Source organism: Parasteatoda tepidariorum, chromosome 9, assembly GCF_982258835.1.
Source record: "Parasteatoda tepidariorum strain Cologne lab strain chromosome 9, Ptep-v5.0, whole genome shotgun sequence".
Lineage (NCBI taxonomy): Eukaryota > Metazoa > Arthropoda > Arachnida > Araneae > Theridiidae > Parasteatoda > Parasteatoda tepidariorum.
The window spans coordinates 83,982,512-84,003,415 of record NC_141763.1 but is presented as its reverse complement, the minus strand read 5'-3'; the positions used below and the strand labels follow the sequence as shown (position 1 = coordinate 84,003,415).

General features: G+C 31.5%; 1 protein-coding gene across 1 annotated transcript in view; it reads right to left on the bottom strand.

The window, feature by feature from the left end:
* The window catches only part of LOC107441166 (glutamate [NMDA] receptor subunit 1), a 63,279-nt gene that overhangs the window by 23,099 nt on the left and 19,276 nt on the right, over positions 1–20,904 (bottom strand). The window contains 10 exon segments of the mRNA XM_087152270.1: positions 351–585; positions 4,032–4,196; positions 4,284–4,408; positions 7,155–7,260; positions 9,412–9,458; positions 9,461–9,511; positions 13,491–13,639; positions 15,100–15,280; positions 17,371–17,483; positions 20,393–20,493. Of these exon segments, the coding sequence (XP_087008396.1) occupies positions 351–585; positions 4,032–4,196; positions 4,284–4,408; positions 7,155–7,260; positions 9,412–9,458; positions 9,461–9,511; positions 13,491–13,639; positions 15,100–15,280; positions 17,371–17,483; positions 20,393–20,493 (1,273 nt within the window).

Sequence of the window (20,904 nt, the reverse complement as noted above, 5' to 3'; positions counted from 1 at the left end):
TTTAAGTTGAGATTGGGTGAAATTATTCACAACTTGAAGAGTTGAAAAAATAGCCTGTTCACTTCAAAAATAACCTCTCTAAGCTGCTTGCTCTAAAGTAAGCAAACCTCAAAATCTCAAAATTACCTCAAATGTGAATAAAACAACTTCATACACCTTGATTATACAACTTGGGAGGTTGATCTTTTAAGGTTGTTCTTGAAATCAACTTTAAATAAATATTAATTAACTTTGACATCTCAAAACAACCTCAAATACCCTTCAAAAACAACATGCATTTTTATAAGGGTTCAATTCTTAAAAATTGATTTAAAATATTAATTACATTAACAATTATTTGTGTATTTTACCTTCACCAATACCACTATTTAGTAGTACGCCCCATGCAAACCAGATGGCGCTGGAGAGATTAAGGGCATCTTCTTCCGTGGCATCACTGCTAGGCAGCTTATAACGGCCGAATGGACTGAAGCGATCTAGTAAATAAAGAGCCAAAGCGACGACGTGAACTGATACCATAACAAGAATCCATAATGTCTTTTGGAAAGGTTGTAAGAAAGAGGCGAGAGTTGAACTTTTGGGATGCTGTTGAAATATTCAGAAAACAATTATTCCGTTGCTTAAAAATTTGAGCATTATATATTGTTTTAATAGGTATACAAAAACTATTCATAAATATTATCTAAAAATGATGTGGTATAAAAAAAAATCTTAATGTTTAAAAAAAGCCACCGGAAAATTTTTTTTCGGTTTTTATTTTGCCTTACCGTATTACCCCGTGGTTTTACTATTTAATTAATTTATTAAATGAATAAAAATCTTGATATTCATTAAAAAGAAAACAATGTTTATCATTTTTACTTTACATATTATCGTTTTTGTCCTTTTTCATTCAATTAATTTATTTATTGAATAAAAAAAGAAACATCGTACTTCTTGCTGTCCATTAAACAAAATTGACAAGAAATTATGTGTCTTTTTATGTCACATTAACATCATACTTGACGCATTTCCATTTTTTCTTCAATTAATTCATTACTGAATGAAAAGAAAAATACTGGCAAAGCCGAAACGGGAAGAAGTTTTTTCACTGCATCAAAGAGTGTTAAATAAATGCTTTGTTTAACTGCAAATAGTGTGTAATGAAAAATATGAAAGAAAATTATAAATTATATTTTACAGAATCATGCAACAGAAATAATAATAAAAATACCGATGCTACATTCAAATAGCTTACAACAAATTTCCTAATCTATATTATATAAAACGCTAATACGTACGTATGTATGTATCAATAAAACCGATGATATTTCTTTTCTCGCGCTGGCAGCAGTTTTCATTTTTAATTGATTGGATTCGGCGCGCAAGAGCACGTAGTGAGCAACCAGATAACAATAACCAGAGTGAGCATTATCAGGTTGTTCAATTGGGTATAATATAGCCTACGTCACGGGTTGTGTTGTTCCTACTAAATTTAACCCATGAACGGCATTTTCTGCTAGCCTAACTTCAAGTTCGATCTAAACGATCGAACTTGCTGCTCGCCGAACTGCTCGCCAGATTTTATTGCATTATAAAGAAAAGTTATTGAAATTAAATACAACTAAATAAACAACAACAACTAAAACAAATAACAACAGCTACTAATAACAATAACTAAATTCCATTCGTTTAGCATTGCGTCCTACTAAATCGAAGTAGTTGTGTTTTTTTCATATTATACCCAATTCAGATTCATGCATTAAAAACATGACAGTATTTAATTTAAACTCAATTGGGTATACTATAGCCTACGTCACAGGTTGTGTTATTCCTACTAAATTTAACCCATGAACGGCATTTTCTGCGAGCCTAACTTCAAGCCACAAATAAACAAACGAAGTGTTTGATCGTTTAAATAGCTAGTCGCCAGATTTTATTGCATTATAAAGAAAAGTAATTGATATTCGATTTTTGATTAATAATTGATTTATGTGGATAGTGGCATAGAATTTAGCATTACGTCATGGTAAATGTTATTCCTACTAAGTGGAAGTAGTTGTGTTTTTTTTATATTATACCCAATTAGGAATTAATTAATTAATTAAAGTGAGAATGCTTTAAAAGGCCGCTGTTGAATTGATATTTTTCTACTGGGAGCTAATCGTCTAAAAAACGTTTAAGTGTTTGTATGGAATGCATTGAATTTTTTTATATTTCGCGTTTATTTATGCATTGAATTTTCACGCTTTAAAATGCAGAATATTAGTGAAGCAATATTTGATAATTTATTTTGCTAATATGTTTCTTATTTAGCTAATGTTTTGTTTTCTTCACCATGTACAATCTAAATAGCTAATATACTTTTTTAAAAGCCAATAAGAACATTGGTAGAATTCTTCTACATAAGTACAATACTATGTCTTTGATGATAAAATACTATGTCTTTGATGATAGTATATTATGTCTTTGTGCTAGAACATTGTGTTTATTGGTGAGCGAGCGCAGCGAGCCATGGTTCACGGCGTGAACCACATAGGATTGCGTAGCAATTCTCGGGGGATGGCGAGCGTTAGCGAGCAGAGGGCGGAGCCTCCTAGTATAGATATAATTGTTTAAACAATTTATTATTCGCTATTAATAGTTATCAATTAGTGTGCTGTAGAAAATGTTAAATAGTAACTGCAGAAAATGAAAACATATATATATAATAATTCAATACACTGTTTAATATTTCTTGTGTGGTACCGTCATCAATCGAAGTACAGTTGAGTTACATTTACTTGTAATTCACTCGTTTCAATATTTTTTCTTCATAAACTCTCGTTTATATTTATTTTTTTAACAAGAGGATCCTTAAGTTTATTATAACATATTCTCTTCAGTAGGTTTTGAAGATTATTTTTTCCAAGAATGCAAACAAAATGGACATAAGCATAAATCAGATACCTTTATAACTTTAAACGTATTAAGACATAAGGAGAAATATTTTTTGAATTATTTTTAAAATTAGAACTCCAGTTGCAGTGTTAGAATTTTCCTTCTGATATTATGGTAAAATAAGCGGCAGCTATCTGTCCATTTACAGGAAAGAACGTTTTTTTTTTATCTTTACGGTTTTGAAATCGCTTACAACTTGTATGGTAATAAAACCAGAATACAAAAGTTATACGGTATTTTAACCACTTTAACATTGTTTCAAAACCATAAATTTTCTTTAACTGACTTGGAATTCGGCTTTTAATTAAATATTAGGCAATAGAGAATGCAGGACACTAATTGGACTGAACTGAACACTGATAACTCTTCATGCGTTGAAGATAAATCTACCAAAGGTGGGGCTCGAACCCCAGTTCTGTCGGTAGTGAGACTGACTGATTATCCCTCCTGGCTATGATTTGTACTCAGGCGATTGTAACTAAGTGGTTTTATTAGGTGAGCTTAGTTCAGGTCATTTCTAGTTAAATTCTGATTAATTTCATTCTTAGTTAAATTCTGGTTGTTTGACAGTATCAGTTAATAAACTGTTCTTCTAACTGTTAACAGAATTACTGCGTTACTTATAGTTATTTGACTGTTTTCTTGGTATGGTAAAATAAAAATTGACTAAATAGCTACTTAAAAAATTTTTCTGAGAATTTTTTAACTATGTAGGAAAACAGAATTCAACTTTATTGCGGAAAAAGAACTTAAAACAGCCATTATGTATAATGCATCTGATGAAAAAATGCAATCATTAATTTTAATACAGCAAATTTTTCATAAACCTATAACATAATAACCTATTTATATCTTATCATACTTTGTATTGTATACCTCTTTGTTTAACAACATCTAAATTTATGATAATTTTGTTTAGCAAAACAACTTGTATAGCAGTAACAGTAATCCGCATAACAGTTTGTATTTGTGATTAGCAGCCTGTTAGTTGTGTAATATCACTTTATGAATCGGTGCAAACAATATCTTGAGCAACATAATAATTTCAATAAAACGTTTACAAAATCACTTCATTTAAAGTTGTCAATATTTTGCTCATTTAATCAAATTACCTTTTTCTCTAAAATGGTGATTCCTTGGTATTTAAAAGGTTTAGAAAATTCTATTGCTTGAGATCTTTCAGGGTTAATGGTCAAGGGAGCAACAACCATATCAGCACGTTCGTAAACTAATTCCCCTACCATGCCTGTCCATATCTTTTTCTCAGAACCGTTTACCTGGAATAAATTATAAAGTTAATAACCTGCTATTTTGGATTACTGGCTGGCATTTTGCAACAAAAAAAATGAGTTAAAATAATTTACATAATCGAAACTTCCGTAAAGACCATCTTCAACTTGATACAAGTTGTACGTGAAGTTTAACTCGCTGGCTAAAGCATTCAGTAAATCCATGCAATAGCCTCGACAACAATACATATCTAAATCACCTGTAAAAAGAAATATAATTGGTAAAATTTCTAATAAAATTAAACTCTAAATAAACTATTTTATAATTAATAAAACATAAAGCTTTTTTGCAATAGCTTATATTTGGCCTAGAAATTCATGGAGATTTGCACTGCACACTTTCGTGATCAACGGTTGATAAGTGGTAATGTAGTCAACATTTCATTGAAGCCACTTTTGCCTCCCATACTGTTAAGAAAGTATGAACAAAACTTCCAAAATGCGATAATTTTTTCCGAGTACATTAACAGTGGAAACATTAAAAATCTTGGTAATTTTTATAAAAGTGCTTTAGTAAAGAATTTAGCAAAATTAATAATAAATTTAGATTTATAATCTATAATGAAATTTGGTAAATAAGGCAAAATTTGTTAATTTTATCATGATACCTAAGAGCATTGCAAAAAAGATCCATTTATTTGGTTTTAAATTTACTTTTAAGTGTTTATTTTGTTAAATTTTTTACTAAATCTGTGGTAATAAAAATTAAAATATTGAAAACCTCTGTGAGCTGTCACTATGTCAGTGGAAAAATTACCAAATGAAAGGCTTAATTATTTTAATTTTATTAATTGGAATGTGGTTTTTTACCAAAAGTTTCATAATCATACACTACGGTAATTTTACCAGAATATTTTTCCCCGTGTAGGTATGCGATCTGAAACTGGATCTTATACAATCTATTTGAAGCTGGGTGGGCTTTGAGCTACCACTGAGATATGAGATTCGAATTCCAGTTACTTTTCAGAGACTTTAACCAATGAGCTATTACGGTTTTAGTTCATAAATACCTCCATTTATTTACTCGCAGTTAATATAGAAAAGAAGATTTGAAAACATGTTATTCTAATTAAAATCTTACAAATCAATTTGTATACGAGAAAAGATTTTATCTTTTGTTTTAAACTTTTATAAAAACAGTAAAAAACACCAAATTTGCAAATGGGGTAAAAATAACAGCAATAAATTAGCAAAGTTATTTTTGATACATGGTATTTAATTTTAAATATATGTATTGATGTCTTTGTTAAGGCAAATACATATTACTGTTTTAATACGGCTTCTATCATCAAAAATATTTAGATTTTGTAAATTTATTTGGCGTTGAGCTGTTTTTTTAACACAAACCTGTTGACTTTCCATTGACTGTTGTTTGAAAATGACAATTTTGTCTGTTATTTTTTTCAAAAAATAATAAAGTTTTTTTGCAACTTTATTTCACATTGAACTACACTGAAGAGGCAAAAAAACTGGTACAGGCATGAGTATGCAAATATGGAGCCAATCAAAGTACAGCGCTGCGATCGGCAACGCATATATAAGACAACGAGTGTCTAGCACAGTTCTTAGAGCTACAATGGCAGGTTATACAGATTTAAGTGAGTTTGAACCTGGTGTTATAGTCGGCGCACGGAAGATGGGACATAGCATCTCCGAGATAGCAATGAAATTTGGATTTTCACGTATGACCATTTCACGAGTATACCGTGAGTATCGGAAATCCACCAAAATCTCCAGACATGAACATTATTGAACATATTTGGGATGCCTTGCAACGTGATGCTCAGAAGATATCCCCAACCCCTCTTAAGGTCTGGTTTCTTAGGACAAGCGCCTTATCTGGGCGTCAGCGGGACGTCAACGTCCCGCTGACGCCAACAAAATACTGGTTTGTTAGCTCAAGGCCTGGTTTCTTAGAACTAGCGCCTTATCTGGGCGTCAGCGGTAAGTTGATGTAGAGCTGACGCCAAAAAAATACTTTTTTGTTAGCTCAGCGTGAGCAGTCCGTCCAACGCAGACATTATCTCTCATTGCGCATGCATTAATAACGTAAACAAATATTTATTTTGAATTTGTATTGATTTTGTTTTTGTCGACCAGTGTTTTAGAGAACAAATAATGACTTTGTCCAAGAAAAAACACATTATAGCTGAGCTAAATGAAGGGTGCTATGATTAATGAAGAACCTATGTTTAATGTCAAAATCAAAATCTTGGCTGATTTCAATGTGCTGTTAGATGTTGTCCGCCATTGCTTCTGTGGTTCACGTCACGTTGTAATCCAACTGCAGTTGAGTTGGACGGCAATTGTAGTTCAAGATGAGCGTTCAATGACGTATACTATCAAACTCACAAATGGGACCAATCAGAGGTTAGCGCTGATTTCCAGCTGACGGCTAGTTCTGGTATTAACCTGTCTGGTCTGGTTCCTAAGAAACCAGGCCTTTACTCCCACTGGTTTATGGACAGCCCTGCAGGATTCATGGTGTCAATTATCTCCAGCACTACTTCACACATAGATCGAATCCATGCCACGTCGTGTTGCGGCACTTTTGCGTGCTCGCGGGGGCTCTACACGATATTAGGAGGTATACCTGTTTTTTTTTTTTTTGGCTCTTCAGTGTAGTTTTGCTATTAACGTGCTAAAACATTTTTAATTTTCACTTGTATGGCACGAACATATGATATCATGAGGTTAAAACAGAAGTACTTTCTAGAAGCTTCTGCAGAACGCTTAGAACTAGTAGAACTAGCTTTTGTAGAACTGGATTATATTTTTATGCATAGTGTTTCTTGCCTCTGACGATATTAAGTTAGGAAAGTAAAAAAAAATAAACTCATTTGTTTCACCCATTGTGTAGTGCTAACTCATGTGCGTGCATTAAACGAAAAGCGGATTGTTTAAAAAGTGTGAAAGAATTTTTGCTTGGACTTTAAAGAGCATTACCACTTGTTTTATTTCTTCTTGGGCAGGGAATTTCATCATCTAGGCACAGCAATGGATCATCTACTTCTCGAACCCATGTGAATGGTTTTTCAGGTACTGTCACTACCTAAAATAGAAGACCTTTTTTAGACCCACTTACAAGATAGCATTAAATTACGGTAATACTCTTTGCTAACTTTTAAAGACACAAATATAAATAGCATCTTTATTTATATTATTCAAAGTAAGATAATTTTGAAAGTTTAAATTAGATCTATTGCAAGATACACTAGAGCAGTGTTCCTTAACCTTTTTGATGTAATGGACCCCTTTTAAAAAATTTTAAGAAGTCACGGACCACCCCCCTGTGAAAAAAATAATTGCAAACAACGTCAATTGGGTATAATATAAAAAAAACACATCTACTTCCACTTAGTAGGAATAACATTTACCATGACGCAATGCCTAAATTCTATGCCACTATCCACATAAATGCAACTATCCACATAAATCAATTATTAATCAAAAATCGAATATCAATTACTTTTCTTTATAATGCAATAAAATCTGGCGAGCAGCTGTTTAAACGATCAAACACTTCGTTTGTTTATTTGTGGCTTGAAGTTAGGCTCGCAGAAAATGCCGTTCATGGGTTAAATTTAGTAGGAATAACACAACCTGTGACGTAGGCTATAGTATACCCAATTATCTGAAAACATTTAATTTTATTATTTTAATAGTATGCAAATTTTTAAAATTAAAATTTTTAATGTGAAGGTTGCTGCTGCTTTTCCTTACATAACAAATTGAATTGGGGGATGGTTTTCAACAAAGCAAGCGGTCATATCATGTTCAACATTCAATCGATTTCGATGTTATGTTTTTATTGTCACAATTGTGGAAAATCCCGCTTCGCAAAGATACACTGTAGCAAACGGAATTATAGTTGCCATAACTCCCTTTACAAGCAATAGGTAGGCTTCCAAACGTTTTAAAAATTAGGAGTAGTCAGCGGACCCCAAAATATAAGTCATGGACCCCTTAGGGGTTCATGAACCACAGGTTAAGGAACCCTGCACTAGAGTCACCTTTCAACGAAGTTTCCTGCAGCAAATTTCTCCTCATAAAAAAGATTTTTAGAGGAACGTTTGATAATTTTCAAAATATTCTTCATGTAACTCAGTGATATATTCCTCTATAATAAATTTTGTCAAGATTCATTTTTTCTCAGACTAATCATTTGTCAGACTCCCGATTAGGAATTACTCAGTCATCACTTTTTCTGAGACTCCTCATTTCCCAGACTGTCTATAATTAATTTCTCAGGCATAATTCTTGAAAATTTTCACACTGACAAAAGTGCATATATATATTTCACATTTTAATTTGCGTAATTTTGGAATTTTTCAAACATTTTGTCTTATCAATTTGAATCACTTTTAAAAATTTTCACGCGTTCATCTTTAAATTTACCCTTATTTTCGGAACTTTTAATACGTTAATTTTTTCAATTTTCTTCAAATTAAAAAATTGACAGTTGTTTATCAATTTGAATCATTTTTTAAAATGTTTTTAACTTTTATCTTTTTAATTTATCTATTGATGAAATTTTCAAATGTTTACAATTACAGTTTTTTAAAATTTGCTGACGTTTACCTTTTTAATTTTCCCCATATTTGAAACTTTTCACATTTTAATCTTTTTACTCGTAATTTACCTCATTGATGGAATTTTTTGAACGTTTCTCCTTTCAATTTTTATCGTATTTAAAATTTTGTGACGTTTATCTTTTTTTTTTAATCTTTCTGGAAATTTTTCGAAAGTTTATCTTTTTGGTTTTCGTCATTCTAGAATTTTTCAGATGATTAAGTTTTTTAATTGTGACATTTTTGTAAGTCACAAGCAAAGTTAGTATTTCTGTGCCCGTAATTTGTTCTCGTGCCTGTTTTCAAAACCACTCTCCTATTTCCTTCCAGCTACAATCCACAACAAATAAATTCTATGATGTGGGAAATCACGCATTAAATGCAATACTCATTCCTTCATAATATGTCTTGCTTCATATTTAAGTAAAAATCATATATTTCGCATATACATTTTAACCTATCGTCCCCACTAGAAATTTTGTTAATGCTGTCATTAACACGTGCAAGAAATTCTAATCTCAGTTTAACGAAATTCCCCATACAGTGAATCTTTCTACGGGAACTGAGAGAGGAACTTCACTGTATCTTTTAATCAATAAAATAAAAGTAAAATTTCCTAATAATGAACTTACTTTTAAGTGTGTTGGGACGATGTAACCTCGGGGCTTTTTTGTTTCACACCAGGCCAGACAATATCTTGAACATTTAGTGTTAAAGTCATTTCATAATTATCTAAAAATAAGTACAGAGATTCACCATTGATAATTTTTGCAACAAAGAGATACTTTTAACTATTCTTTTAAAAATGAATTATTCTTTTTTCAGTTCAAAGAAGCTTGTTTAGGGATAAATGTGATCCTGAATATTGCATTTACATTATTAATAATAAATGCAACTTAATTTTCTTTAGTTATTAAAAAGCAAACAATGAACTCTGCCAAAAAGCGAATTTTTTAAATAAAATTAATCTTCTTTTTATTGACGAATCTTCGAGAGGAATATAATCTTTCCAAATATTGCACAGCGCCGAATTATGTATGTAGCTATTTATAAATATTCTTATTTAAATTAATTACAAAATATTAAAACGCTAAGCAACGAAATTACAAAAAGTTAAAGAATTATAAATTAAAATAATTGATTCATTTCTTTCTTCAAAAAATCTCACTGTGAGAAAAATGCATCCCAAACATTTTCCAGTTTACATTTAAGATGTTCAAAATTGGGTGAAGTCTTTATTGTGAGAAAACAATCCAGATTATTATGAATCTACCACCTGCTTTTGACAACTAAACTCCACGTGACTTTGTTGTGCTTTCATGGCCGCTGCCATTGATCGTATGTGTGTAATTATTAAAAACAACGAAGTAGTAAAAAAGCTATAGAATTTTAAATAAAATAATGGAATTCCTTTTTATTTCATCCAATAAAACATACTCGGGGTTAAATATACTACCAAGTATTGTACAGTATTGCATTTACGGTATTGAAAGCAGCAAAGTTTTAACTAAAATGTTTTAATTCTAATTTTTTTTTCTGCATAGATTAAATGTAAATTGGTCAATTAGCCAGTGACATAGATTTTGCCATTTGCAATTTTCGGTATCTCTAAGCGGTTCCGCTCACTACTCGTTGTCACTCGCCAACCACTGAAATTGCTCTGATTACTCCACTTAATGATAATATCTCTCTCTCTCTCTCTCTCTCTCTCTCTCTCTCTCCTCTCTCTCTCTCTCTCTCCCTCTCTCTCTCTCTCTCTCTCTCTCTCTCTCTCTCTCTCTCTCTCTCTCTCTCCTCTCTCTCTCTCTCTCTCTCTCTCATCTCTCTCTCTCTCTCTCTCTCTCTCTCTCTCTCTCTTGCTTAATTCACGTCATCTTTTATGCTTCATATTATTGACAATAAGAGCTCGATTTCAAATCTGAACTTTTAACAATATATAATAAATCAAAATCTTGTTAGTACATCTGGCCACGGCAACTGTTTCTTGCAGAGCTGTGTGTTGGAGAACTCTAAAATTTCAAATGTTAACTAAAATAAAGATTACGGCTCATTTTTCACTATCACTCCTCTTTTATAATAATTAATTTCACTGCATCTTCTTATATAACATATTGTAGCTAAGAGCAATGCAGTTTAATTTACTGAGAAAAATTTTTTTTTACTTCCAAAAATTCGAAGAAACCTTTAATGGAAGAGTTTTGTTACATAGAGCTTTTGGAACCAGCTCCAAATTTCCTATACTTTTGAAATATTTACAATCGTTTGGCAGCTGACTTTTTGAACGATTCAGTTCATAGTTTCCACGTGACAACGTTATATTTAATTATAATTCTTTAAACAATAAATTAAATAATTCTACCAGAAAAATTATACTCATTTAATTAGAATCTTAAAGAATAATAAAATTCAATTCACAATTTTCAGAAACTTAGGGATTTGATTGTTCGGTTTAATACATCAATTAGAATCTCAATCTTTAAATGTAAATTCCTGATTAATTTTTAATTTGAAGAAGAAGCTAAAATTAAAAATACAGCTGTGATTGTTAGGAAATATTTTATATTAAAAGGAAAAAAATTGTTTTAAAAGTATTTATTTCAACATAAAATTATTTGTTTATAGTAAGAATAAGGATGAAATGTCTCCACTTTCAAAGAGAATAAACTTTTTTATCTGTTTGAACTACAGTGTCTGATTATCTCGAAGTGAACATCAAAAATTCCAAGTCAAGGAACTTATCCAATTTGAACTATTTATTAACTCCAAAGTTAATTTAGAAACTAATCGAAGTAAAACATCTTGCTCATTCTTAGACACAATAGTACAGGTGAAAATAATTACAGTTAGATGACTTATAGTTTTCCCTTAATTGAATTACGTAGCAAAAAAATTTAAATTGCACGTAAAATAATTAATAACATTGGGAACCGCACAAATAAAAATTTTTTTCAGATTGTTCTAGAAATGTAAGCATTTTCATATTGTTTCATCCAATAGTTTTTTTTTTTTAAATAATGGAAGTACCCAACTCAACCAGCGAAAACTTTCTCAAACAGTCTCGGTGACAACGTCAGCAGTAATTTTTTTTTGATATAGAGAGACAGTTGAAATTTGAAGTATATTCTTCATTTTTTTTCTTTTCCTACAACAATAATTTTTGATGAAGCCGTGATGACTTAGAGGATAGAGCGTTCGCCTTCCATCGAAGTGAAACGGGTTTGAATCCCAGTGATGGCTGGTCGATTCGAATTCTGCATCTGGCTTGCACAGACCACAGTGCTGACATAAAATATCCTCAGTGGAAGACTCACGGGTTCGAGTCCCCCTCCCAGCAGGCTAATAGTGGGAGGTTTTTGGAGTTCTCCTCTCCATGTAACGTAAATGCTCGTTAGCTCCATTAAAAAGTCCTCCACGAAAGCAAATTACTTCCAATATTTGATAAAAGAGTTCCCTTGTCTTCTGGACTGGCTTCAAAATACAGTTGAACATTAGCAGTCGTATACCCAAAAAATTGGATCAGCTGTTCAACGACAGTTATAAAATAAAATAAAATAGTTTTTGATTATAAAGTTCGAATACCGATTACGAGATGATGGGTTGGTGTGTAGCTATTTTTTAGGCGCGTTTGTCTGTTGACTGAGAGATTTGACCTTGATCAATCTTTATCTGTGAGCTTGAGGTTGTTCTACATGATTCTCAGAAAGCTTTGCCGGCAATTTAGTCAAGTAGTGTTCAAGCAATAGGCTTGTTTAACGCCTTAAGAATGGAAATCCGGCGTTCAACCTGGTATGGAGATCCTTGGATTTAACCCGGTCTAAGTCTTGTCTCTTGGTCACAGAAAATTGAGCAGACTTGATTCGATGTTGTTGTTGTTGCATATATCCGTTGTTCAGCAATGCTAAATCAGGTCTATGAAATCTGTCACTCAAAGTCTAATAGTGGAATTGGGTTCGTGAAAAGATCTTGTCTGGAAACCCCCAGACAATCTGATATATGGTCAGGGGTGACCTGAAGATCACCACTCTTCACACTGATTGAGAAAATCTTTTTTCCATTGGAATAAGACAGAGATCTTACTATTCGTAGAGATCAATTATGTCACTGACTGGATTCGATAAAAAATAAAATTTTGTGGTGGTGCCTATATAGTGCATTTGCGCTCTGCCCAAATTATTTTTTATAAATATACGGCTATCTCTTACGGCTTAATTACACAGCTATCTCTTATGATACTGTATTCTTACACGACAATGAACGTTAATTATTTAATTAAATTTGTTTCATTTCAGACAACCGAAAGTTTATACATGGGTTATTGCGGGTATTAGTTTGAAATTATTGTGTTTACAGAAACTCAACTGTCACTCCGATAATTTTATAAGTTAAGAAAATATCCAGTTATCAATAATTATTAATCATAAAAAAACTACTAAAAAAATCTGAAAACTTACCAATTAAATAACATAAGACATTTTTATTTTTTACAATTTACATTTGAGTAAATCTATTCATCTGACGGAATACCGTCTGTCCTGTACAATATTAATGATATCGTTTTCATTAGTACAAACAAATGAATCATTAAGCAGTTATTTGTTTTCACTGTTTATAATATTATTGATATCATAACTGCGATCAAAATTATATAATTAATTATCAAGAGTTACTCAATAAAAATTAAAAATATGGAATTGTTATTTTTCAATGAAACTTACATGAGAGTAAATATATTCTCCAACAGTGTATAGTTTGCTGTTGACGATATTGATGATATCATAATTACTATCGACTCTATCCCCCTTATCATCAAAGGCTACTCTTCCAGTCTTCCCATGTTGTATAGTTACTTCTTTCAAAAATCTAAAAAGACGTTTAAGTATTTAGAACTTGTATAGTAACTTCTTTCAAAAATCTAAAAAGATGTTTAAGCATTTAGAACTTGTATAGTTACTTCTTTCAAAAATCTAAAAAGGCGTTTAAGCATTTAGAACTTGTATAGTTACTTCTTTAGTTCATATAGTTATTTCCGATGGGAGTAAGGTTGTGGTTGAGTTGTGTTCTGTCAAGAGAATGTGGCTTAAATTAGTTTGTTAGTGGTATTATCAAGCGTGAAAGATTAGGAAATAATGGCCTTTTCTGTAAACTCATGTGTCGAAGGAAATATTGCTGTGCCAACTCTGGGATTCGGTTCAGCATGTTATAAAATTAGCAGATTATCCCTCTCATCTAAAGTATGTACCCATCTTCACGGAATTAAATGGCTACATAAGGTGTTTCTCACATTCTTCTTACTATAAGATTATTAGGTATCCGATGATGGAAAAGAAAAATTTGAATTCGTAATCCCAATCACATGGCTTAACTATCAGCTTTTGAACAACGCGCGTTCTCGATTTTCATTGGCATTGAGCTTAATTGGAGCGGATAATGTGGTTATTTAACCGTATTAGGCAAGAGCGGTGAATAAACAATTATTCTCAGAGCTTACAGTTAAGTGTTTATTTGTTTATTTTGGTTAAATATGGTAAAATGAAATTACAATAAATTGTTATTTAATCAAGGAATTTCCAACAGTGTCATGTCAGTTTATTTAATACATTTTTAAGATTTTGGAAATCGTGAAGAAAGTGTATCGATTTTAAAATTGTTCCTATGTCACTTGTTTTGTGCATTTTTGTCTTGGAAATAAAAATTCGCAAAATAAGTAATATCTTCCCACTTATGATTAGGACATTTATGTTATGAAGTACGAAACTAATTAAGACATTTTTTGTCAGGAAATAATTTAAAATTCCGAACCATCAATTGCTCATTTGCTCTTTTATATAGCGTATGAAATCGGTTATTTTCATTTTTGATTTGACTCAATTTAGCCTCGAATTTTGATTGAAAATCAAAATTCAGAACTAAATTTCATGATGATTGGATGATTGTAACAACAGTTATAAAAATCAATTTCAATTAAGTAAAAGTTATTCCCTCTTTTTTTCTACAGACGAAATTAAAAAGCAACATAAAGAGAGAATTTTAAAAAAAACTTTCAATCTCTATTAAATTACCAATATTCAGCTCTACAGAAGGAGCTTAGATTATGACAGACACAATAAATGCAAAAAAGAAAAACATATGAAAATTTGGGTGTATATTTCAAATTTTTTTTTCTTTTGGAAATTTGGATGCATATTTCAAAAGTGTTACTTTCAAACTATGCAAAAGAAAAAGTAACTTTCATTTCACCAGAAAAACCTTTTCTGTTTTATAAATAACAGCTTTTAGTTGGAAACAAAATAAATACGAAGCAGAAACAATTGAAGAGTTACCCGATAAACTTTTGTCCTGTATCCCAATCTTTTTCGTGTGTACTGCAGTCCTTGGGGGCAGGTTCAATTGATTGGGACGAATTGTAGTAAAGATGGCGGAATGCTCTTGCAATTACAGTCACGCTATCACGAATATGAGATTCCTCATCTGTCGAATTCACTAATTTCAATCCAATCACACCTGAAATGACACAGATATTGTTTTATTTTTTTGGAAAAATATGTATTCGACAATTCTGAGTTCAGGACTTTCAATGTTCAACTCCTAAAAGACATCTAGAAGACAAGGGACAAGGTAACTAAGGTAAGGTAATGCTAACAAGGTAATATTAGGAGAAATTAGGCTTTCGTGGAGGACATTTTGATGTAACTCGCATTTGCGTTACATGTAGAGAAAAGCACGAAAACCTCTCATGGTTAGCCTGATAACAAGGGGCCTTTAACCCATTATCAGTCTACTACTGAGGATATTTTAAGTCAGCACTGTCTTCAATGCGAGTCGGGTGCGAAATTCGTTCCGACTAACAATCGCTAGGATTTGAACCCGGGACACTATATAGGGATGCGAGCACTCTATTCCCTAAGCAACCACGGCTCTTCCTTATACAATTTTTTCTTAAAAAAAGCAATCACTTACTGCTTGAAGCATTGAACTTAGCTTGAAAATTTTCCAAAAAAAAAAGAAATTTTAAAATGTGTATGCCTAATACTGATTTTTGAAAATTAAATACTGATTTTGAGTGAAATCTGCATGTAAAGCAACCAAACAATTATTTATTCTACCTATGAGCATTTTCCTAAATATATTTTACTTCAGGAATATATATATATATATATAATATATATATATATATATATATATATATATATATATATATATATATATATATATATATATATATATATATATATATATATATATATATATATATATATATATATATATATATATATATATATATATATATATATATATATAAAATGTCACATTAAAAAAGTCACATTTCTTTTTTATATTTCACTAATATCCAATACGTAAAATAACTTCAACACACTTATGCATTTGAAGAAATGCATTTTATAATACATTTAGAAGGTAGATTTGATTTTTTAAGATAAAATTTACTGGAATATATAAATTTTTCTTCTGATGTCCAATAAGAAGTGACCGGTGTGTTATTGTCGATTCTATTACCAAAAATAATCATTTTTAAACTAACTCAGTAGATGATTCTAATACTTTTCATTTTTTCATTACTGCTTTCATGATTAAATATGTGAGAATAATAATTTTTAAAAAGAAAATCAAGATAAAAGCTTATCTATGAGGATTTTTGAATTTTTTAAAAAAAATCTTTTTTAATGTTATCCGACCTTTTACCAACTTTTTGATGCTAATCAGAAAAATCTTTATTAGCTGATTTTGCAAAGTAAGTCTGTCAACTATATTTGAGGTATGCTGTTTTAAACTTTTAAAAATTACTTTTCTTTCGAATCATTTTTCTGGATTTTATATTTTAGTACATATATAATTCCGATAATCTAACACATTTTTTTAGTAACTGCTGGACTATATTTTATAATTTGAAAAAACCAGAATTAAAGAGAATTATAATTAAAGAAATCAGACCAAACAAGCGATGAGACAATTGAAGGGATTTTGCAAAAAGATTCCTCTTCTGAAAATGCTCAAACATTAAAGTTTAGATTCAATACATGACTAACTATATAATATTGAGGAGAGATAAGTCCTAAAAAGTGCTCTGTGGAACTCACAGTGTTCTGGATTCAGCCCGTGCTACTGCCGTAGCCATGTTTAGACTTTTGACCGGACATGATTGTCTACGTTCTCATTTATTTCGCCTCAAGCTGACTATTTCATCAGATTGTCTTTTATGTAACTCCGGACAAGCCATGGCTGCTGCACATTTGGACACGTGCTCTGGACTAAAAGACTTTGACTGTATTGTTAAGAAGTACTGGAGAGCTAGAAGCCTAATGACCTAATAGATAGCCAATGACTGGCATTTGTTTAATAATATAATATTGAGATTTTTTTAGAAGGCTTTTTGTTGTTTAGTACACTATAAGATTCCGATTACTTCCTCAATCAAGAGATAATTATAATCTCGAAAGCTTTATTCAGGAAGTTATCATAATCTGGGATTACTATATTTTTCAAGGCATGAAAAAAATCGTAAAATATAAAATTTTAGACTAAAAGAAAAAAACACTGGTAATTTAGAAACAAATGGTCATTTGAGAGCATACCATCTGGTTTATTTGGAGCTAAAAGTGCCTGTTCAGAGACAATCCAAACATAGCCGGGTGATGTCATATTCAAGGCATCGACTTCTTTAAAAATACTTTCGGCGTCTTCTGTACTGTTAAGAAATATAGATACATAAAATTAGCAAAATATAAATAAAATGGCGATTCTACAAAAAACTAACAGCACCTAACTAGCAAAATATCCAAAATAGAAAATTGTCATTTTTTATACTTTTAAGGCGAAATTTTTTCATGTTCGTCCATGAATATTAAAAAGATTATTCATTTACAATTTCCTAAAAAAATTTTTTTTTAAAAATTGTGATCGCTTTATTACGATTACAGGTTACCCATTTGTCAAATGCTTTTTTTTCTGGTTTGACTCCGATAAACGCCACAACATTTCAAATCACGAGTTGCAAAAACTGTCTCAAGTGATATTTGTCGTCGGATTGGTTTTCAAATCCTGGCTATATACGTGTCTCAAGACGTCGCAAAACACAGTATTCATATTAAAATCACCGTCAAGACAGTAATTATAAGTTAATAATAAAAAGAATATAAAAATACATAAAATTATTATTATGTAAATACATTAAGAATGACTGCTGGTGAAAAGAAAAAGAAAAAAAGAATTCTAAAAAATTTTTTCAAACAACAGCGGTCGGCATAGCAACGCATGTAATGACGACGCATGCGCACTGTTTACTACTCTTGAACATGGTTGAAAAGTGTGATGACGTTCAAATAAAGTGCACACGCCATCAAACCCAAAACAAGACCCGTTTTGCCCATGGGTAACACATAAATTATTTCACTAACAAAATACGAAGATTCTACAAACACCTAACAGCACGAAGTTCAAGCGAAATATCACAAAATTGTTCCGAGATAGAAAATTGTCATTTTTTATACTTTTAAGGCGAAATGTTTTCATGTCCATCCTTGAATATAAAAAAGATTTATTTACAAGTTCCTAAAAAAAAAATTAAAATTACCTGTATTTAAAACTGTCGTACTGAAATAATATTTCGACATAATTATGCACTTACATCTATAAGATTTGCATTTGTAACTCGATTCTACATTAAATTTGTCTAAGACCTTGCCCATTTCCTTTGCAATTTATCTTTTAACTTCTTTAATCGAATACCTCTGAGGAACTTGAACTTGAACTTAGGATGACTAAGATGTGCCTGTTTGCTGAGCGCACACTCCACACTTTTATAGGAGATGCAGCCCTTTGGCGACTAAATTAATGGCACTAAGCGCAGGCCAGTGTGAGAAAAGTAGCGGAAGCGGTAGCAGACATCAAGTTTATACTTGAAGTCCTTCTTCTAACTGGGTTAAAGTTAAGCTTAGGGGTGGAATACTCTCGAGTCGGGGATCATAAAACGGTCCTTTTCCCTCTATGGGAGTATCCATATTTATATTGGGAGGGGTTATGTACCTCCAATGATCATCATCCCTCCCCGTTATATTTTAAGTATTCCATTTTTGGCTAATAATTCCCTTTAAAATTAATCGCCAATTCAAACTGCGAATAGTCCACGCATCGCCATTTGGCAGCATTAAAGCACGCCAATTTTCTAGGTTAATTTCAAGCAACGGCCAAAAATTTTTCTTTAAGCTTCGAATTTAATATTCTCTGTTATGTTACATTTTCATTAACTTCCTACTGCTTTTGCCTCTGTTCAAAAAAGGAAGAAGAATGCTAATCCGATATATTTTCTAACAATTTATACTGAAATAAAATGAGATATTATTTCACAATTATGTTGTGATAATTGAGAAATCAAGGCATCTTCGTCACTGAACGAACCTAATACGAAAGTCTCCCTCCTGTCCAGAACAAAACTTTTTCTTAGACTTATTTAATTTATTTAAAACTATTACACCAACATTTCAATATTTAGCGTAGTGTTAATTAACTATGTATACTTGTTTTCGTTGTTACTAATGCCACTTGCCAATACCAGCAAGCCTGCTGTGGGAAGATAAGCGATTTAAGACAGAGGGTGAGTTCCTTCTTTTTTTAGGGGTGCCATCTATGGCTAAGAATAAGATTTCAGACACACACGTCCATTCATTCATCTACAGAACGTAATTTAAACCTAAATCAGGGAACAATTAATCTCTAATTCAGTAACCTGGAGGTATTGATGTGAGGACTTGGAGGACTTTGTGACACTGACGGATTTAACGTGCATCAGTCACCATTTAATATACAGGGATTCTTCAACCGGAGGGATTCGAACTCACAAACACGAGCCCGACGTACTTTTAACTCTGATATCCCGGTCCATTATGCATGTTTAATGCCGTATAAAAAATATTTCATTAAATTGTCTCATTAAACTTGACATTTTGAATAATTTAAAGGGTTGTTTAAAGGTTTTTATGCTACTCTCCTGGCGTCAGAAATGTTTCCTAATTTTACGAAAAAAGAGCAAATTTTTGAAGAGTCTTCCCTGTTTATTCCCCACATTCTGTTGGATTCATGAAGTAGTTGTAGATCAGATTCACTTAATGTTCTTATCATAGATTTGAAGTTCTAAACTGAGGTATGTAACAGTTTTTACAGTTATTCTCCTGTACAACATCTGTATTATGAGTGAAAACATTCTTTAAAAAAATAATAAGTGTCTTTATGTGTGATATTGTGGTGATTTTGGTAAGAAAAAAAACTTTCTTTATTTTCTTTCTTAAACTAAGTCCAAATGTATCTTTAATATTTTGTTGTAGTAATTATATAAAAAAAATTTCATTTTCTTGGTATTTTTTGAGCCAATTAATAGCCAATATCGCTAAATTAGGTTCCTTTTATTTTTCCACCAGTAAAGTGCCTAATAAGGAGAAAGTTTAATTTTTTTTTCAGGTTTCTTATAACACTTTCAGTGTTTAAGAATTTTAGATCTGAAGGTATCAAGTTTTTGGAGAATCTTACAAAAGCACTTTTTTACAACCTAACAAACAAGCTGCAACTTTTTAGGCTTTTACTACTTGATGCGAAAAAACTTACCTCGCGTATAAAATAAAAACTCTACAATATCGTCCCATAGCCTCTTCCAGCTTTTGACTGATTTCTGTAATTCCTGTTTCATACTCAATGATGTCTTCTACCTGAAAGCAATAAAAACAATTAAAATGCTAAAAAAGTAGACTAAAATTTAGCCAAGATCACTAAAATAATATTTTAATCAGGTCTAAAACGGAAAAAGCAAAGCCATTACTTAAGCAACAAACACACCATCTGCCACCCAGTCGACATAAAGGGTTAGGCCTTAAACTTAGGCCTTGCTTTGGGTTCCATTCCCTTTACTAAGTCTGGTTGTCTAATCAGACTGTACTTTCTGCGATCGTTTCTTAGTGTTACTACTCTCATATAATGTAAAGTCTGCAACGGTTGGGAAAGTGTAGCATGCGCATGCGTCACTATTGTATTCGTACAATCAGTAATGATAAATCCCAGGCGGTTGCGAATGTCAAATTAGGTTAGCATTGATGTGACGTTAAGAGGACACTACAGCCTCT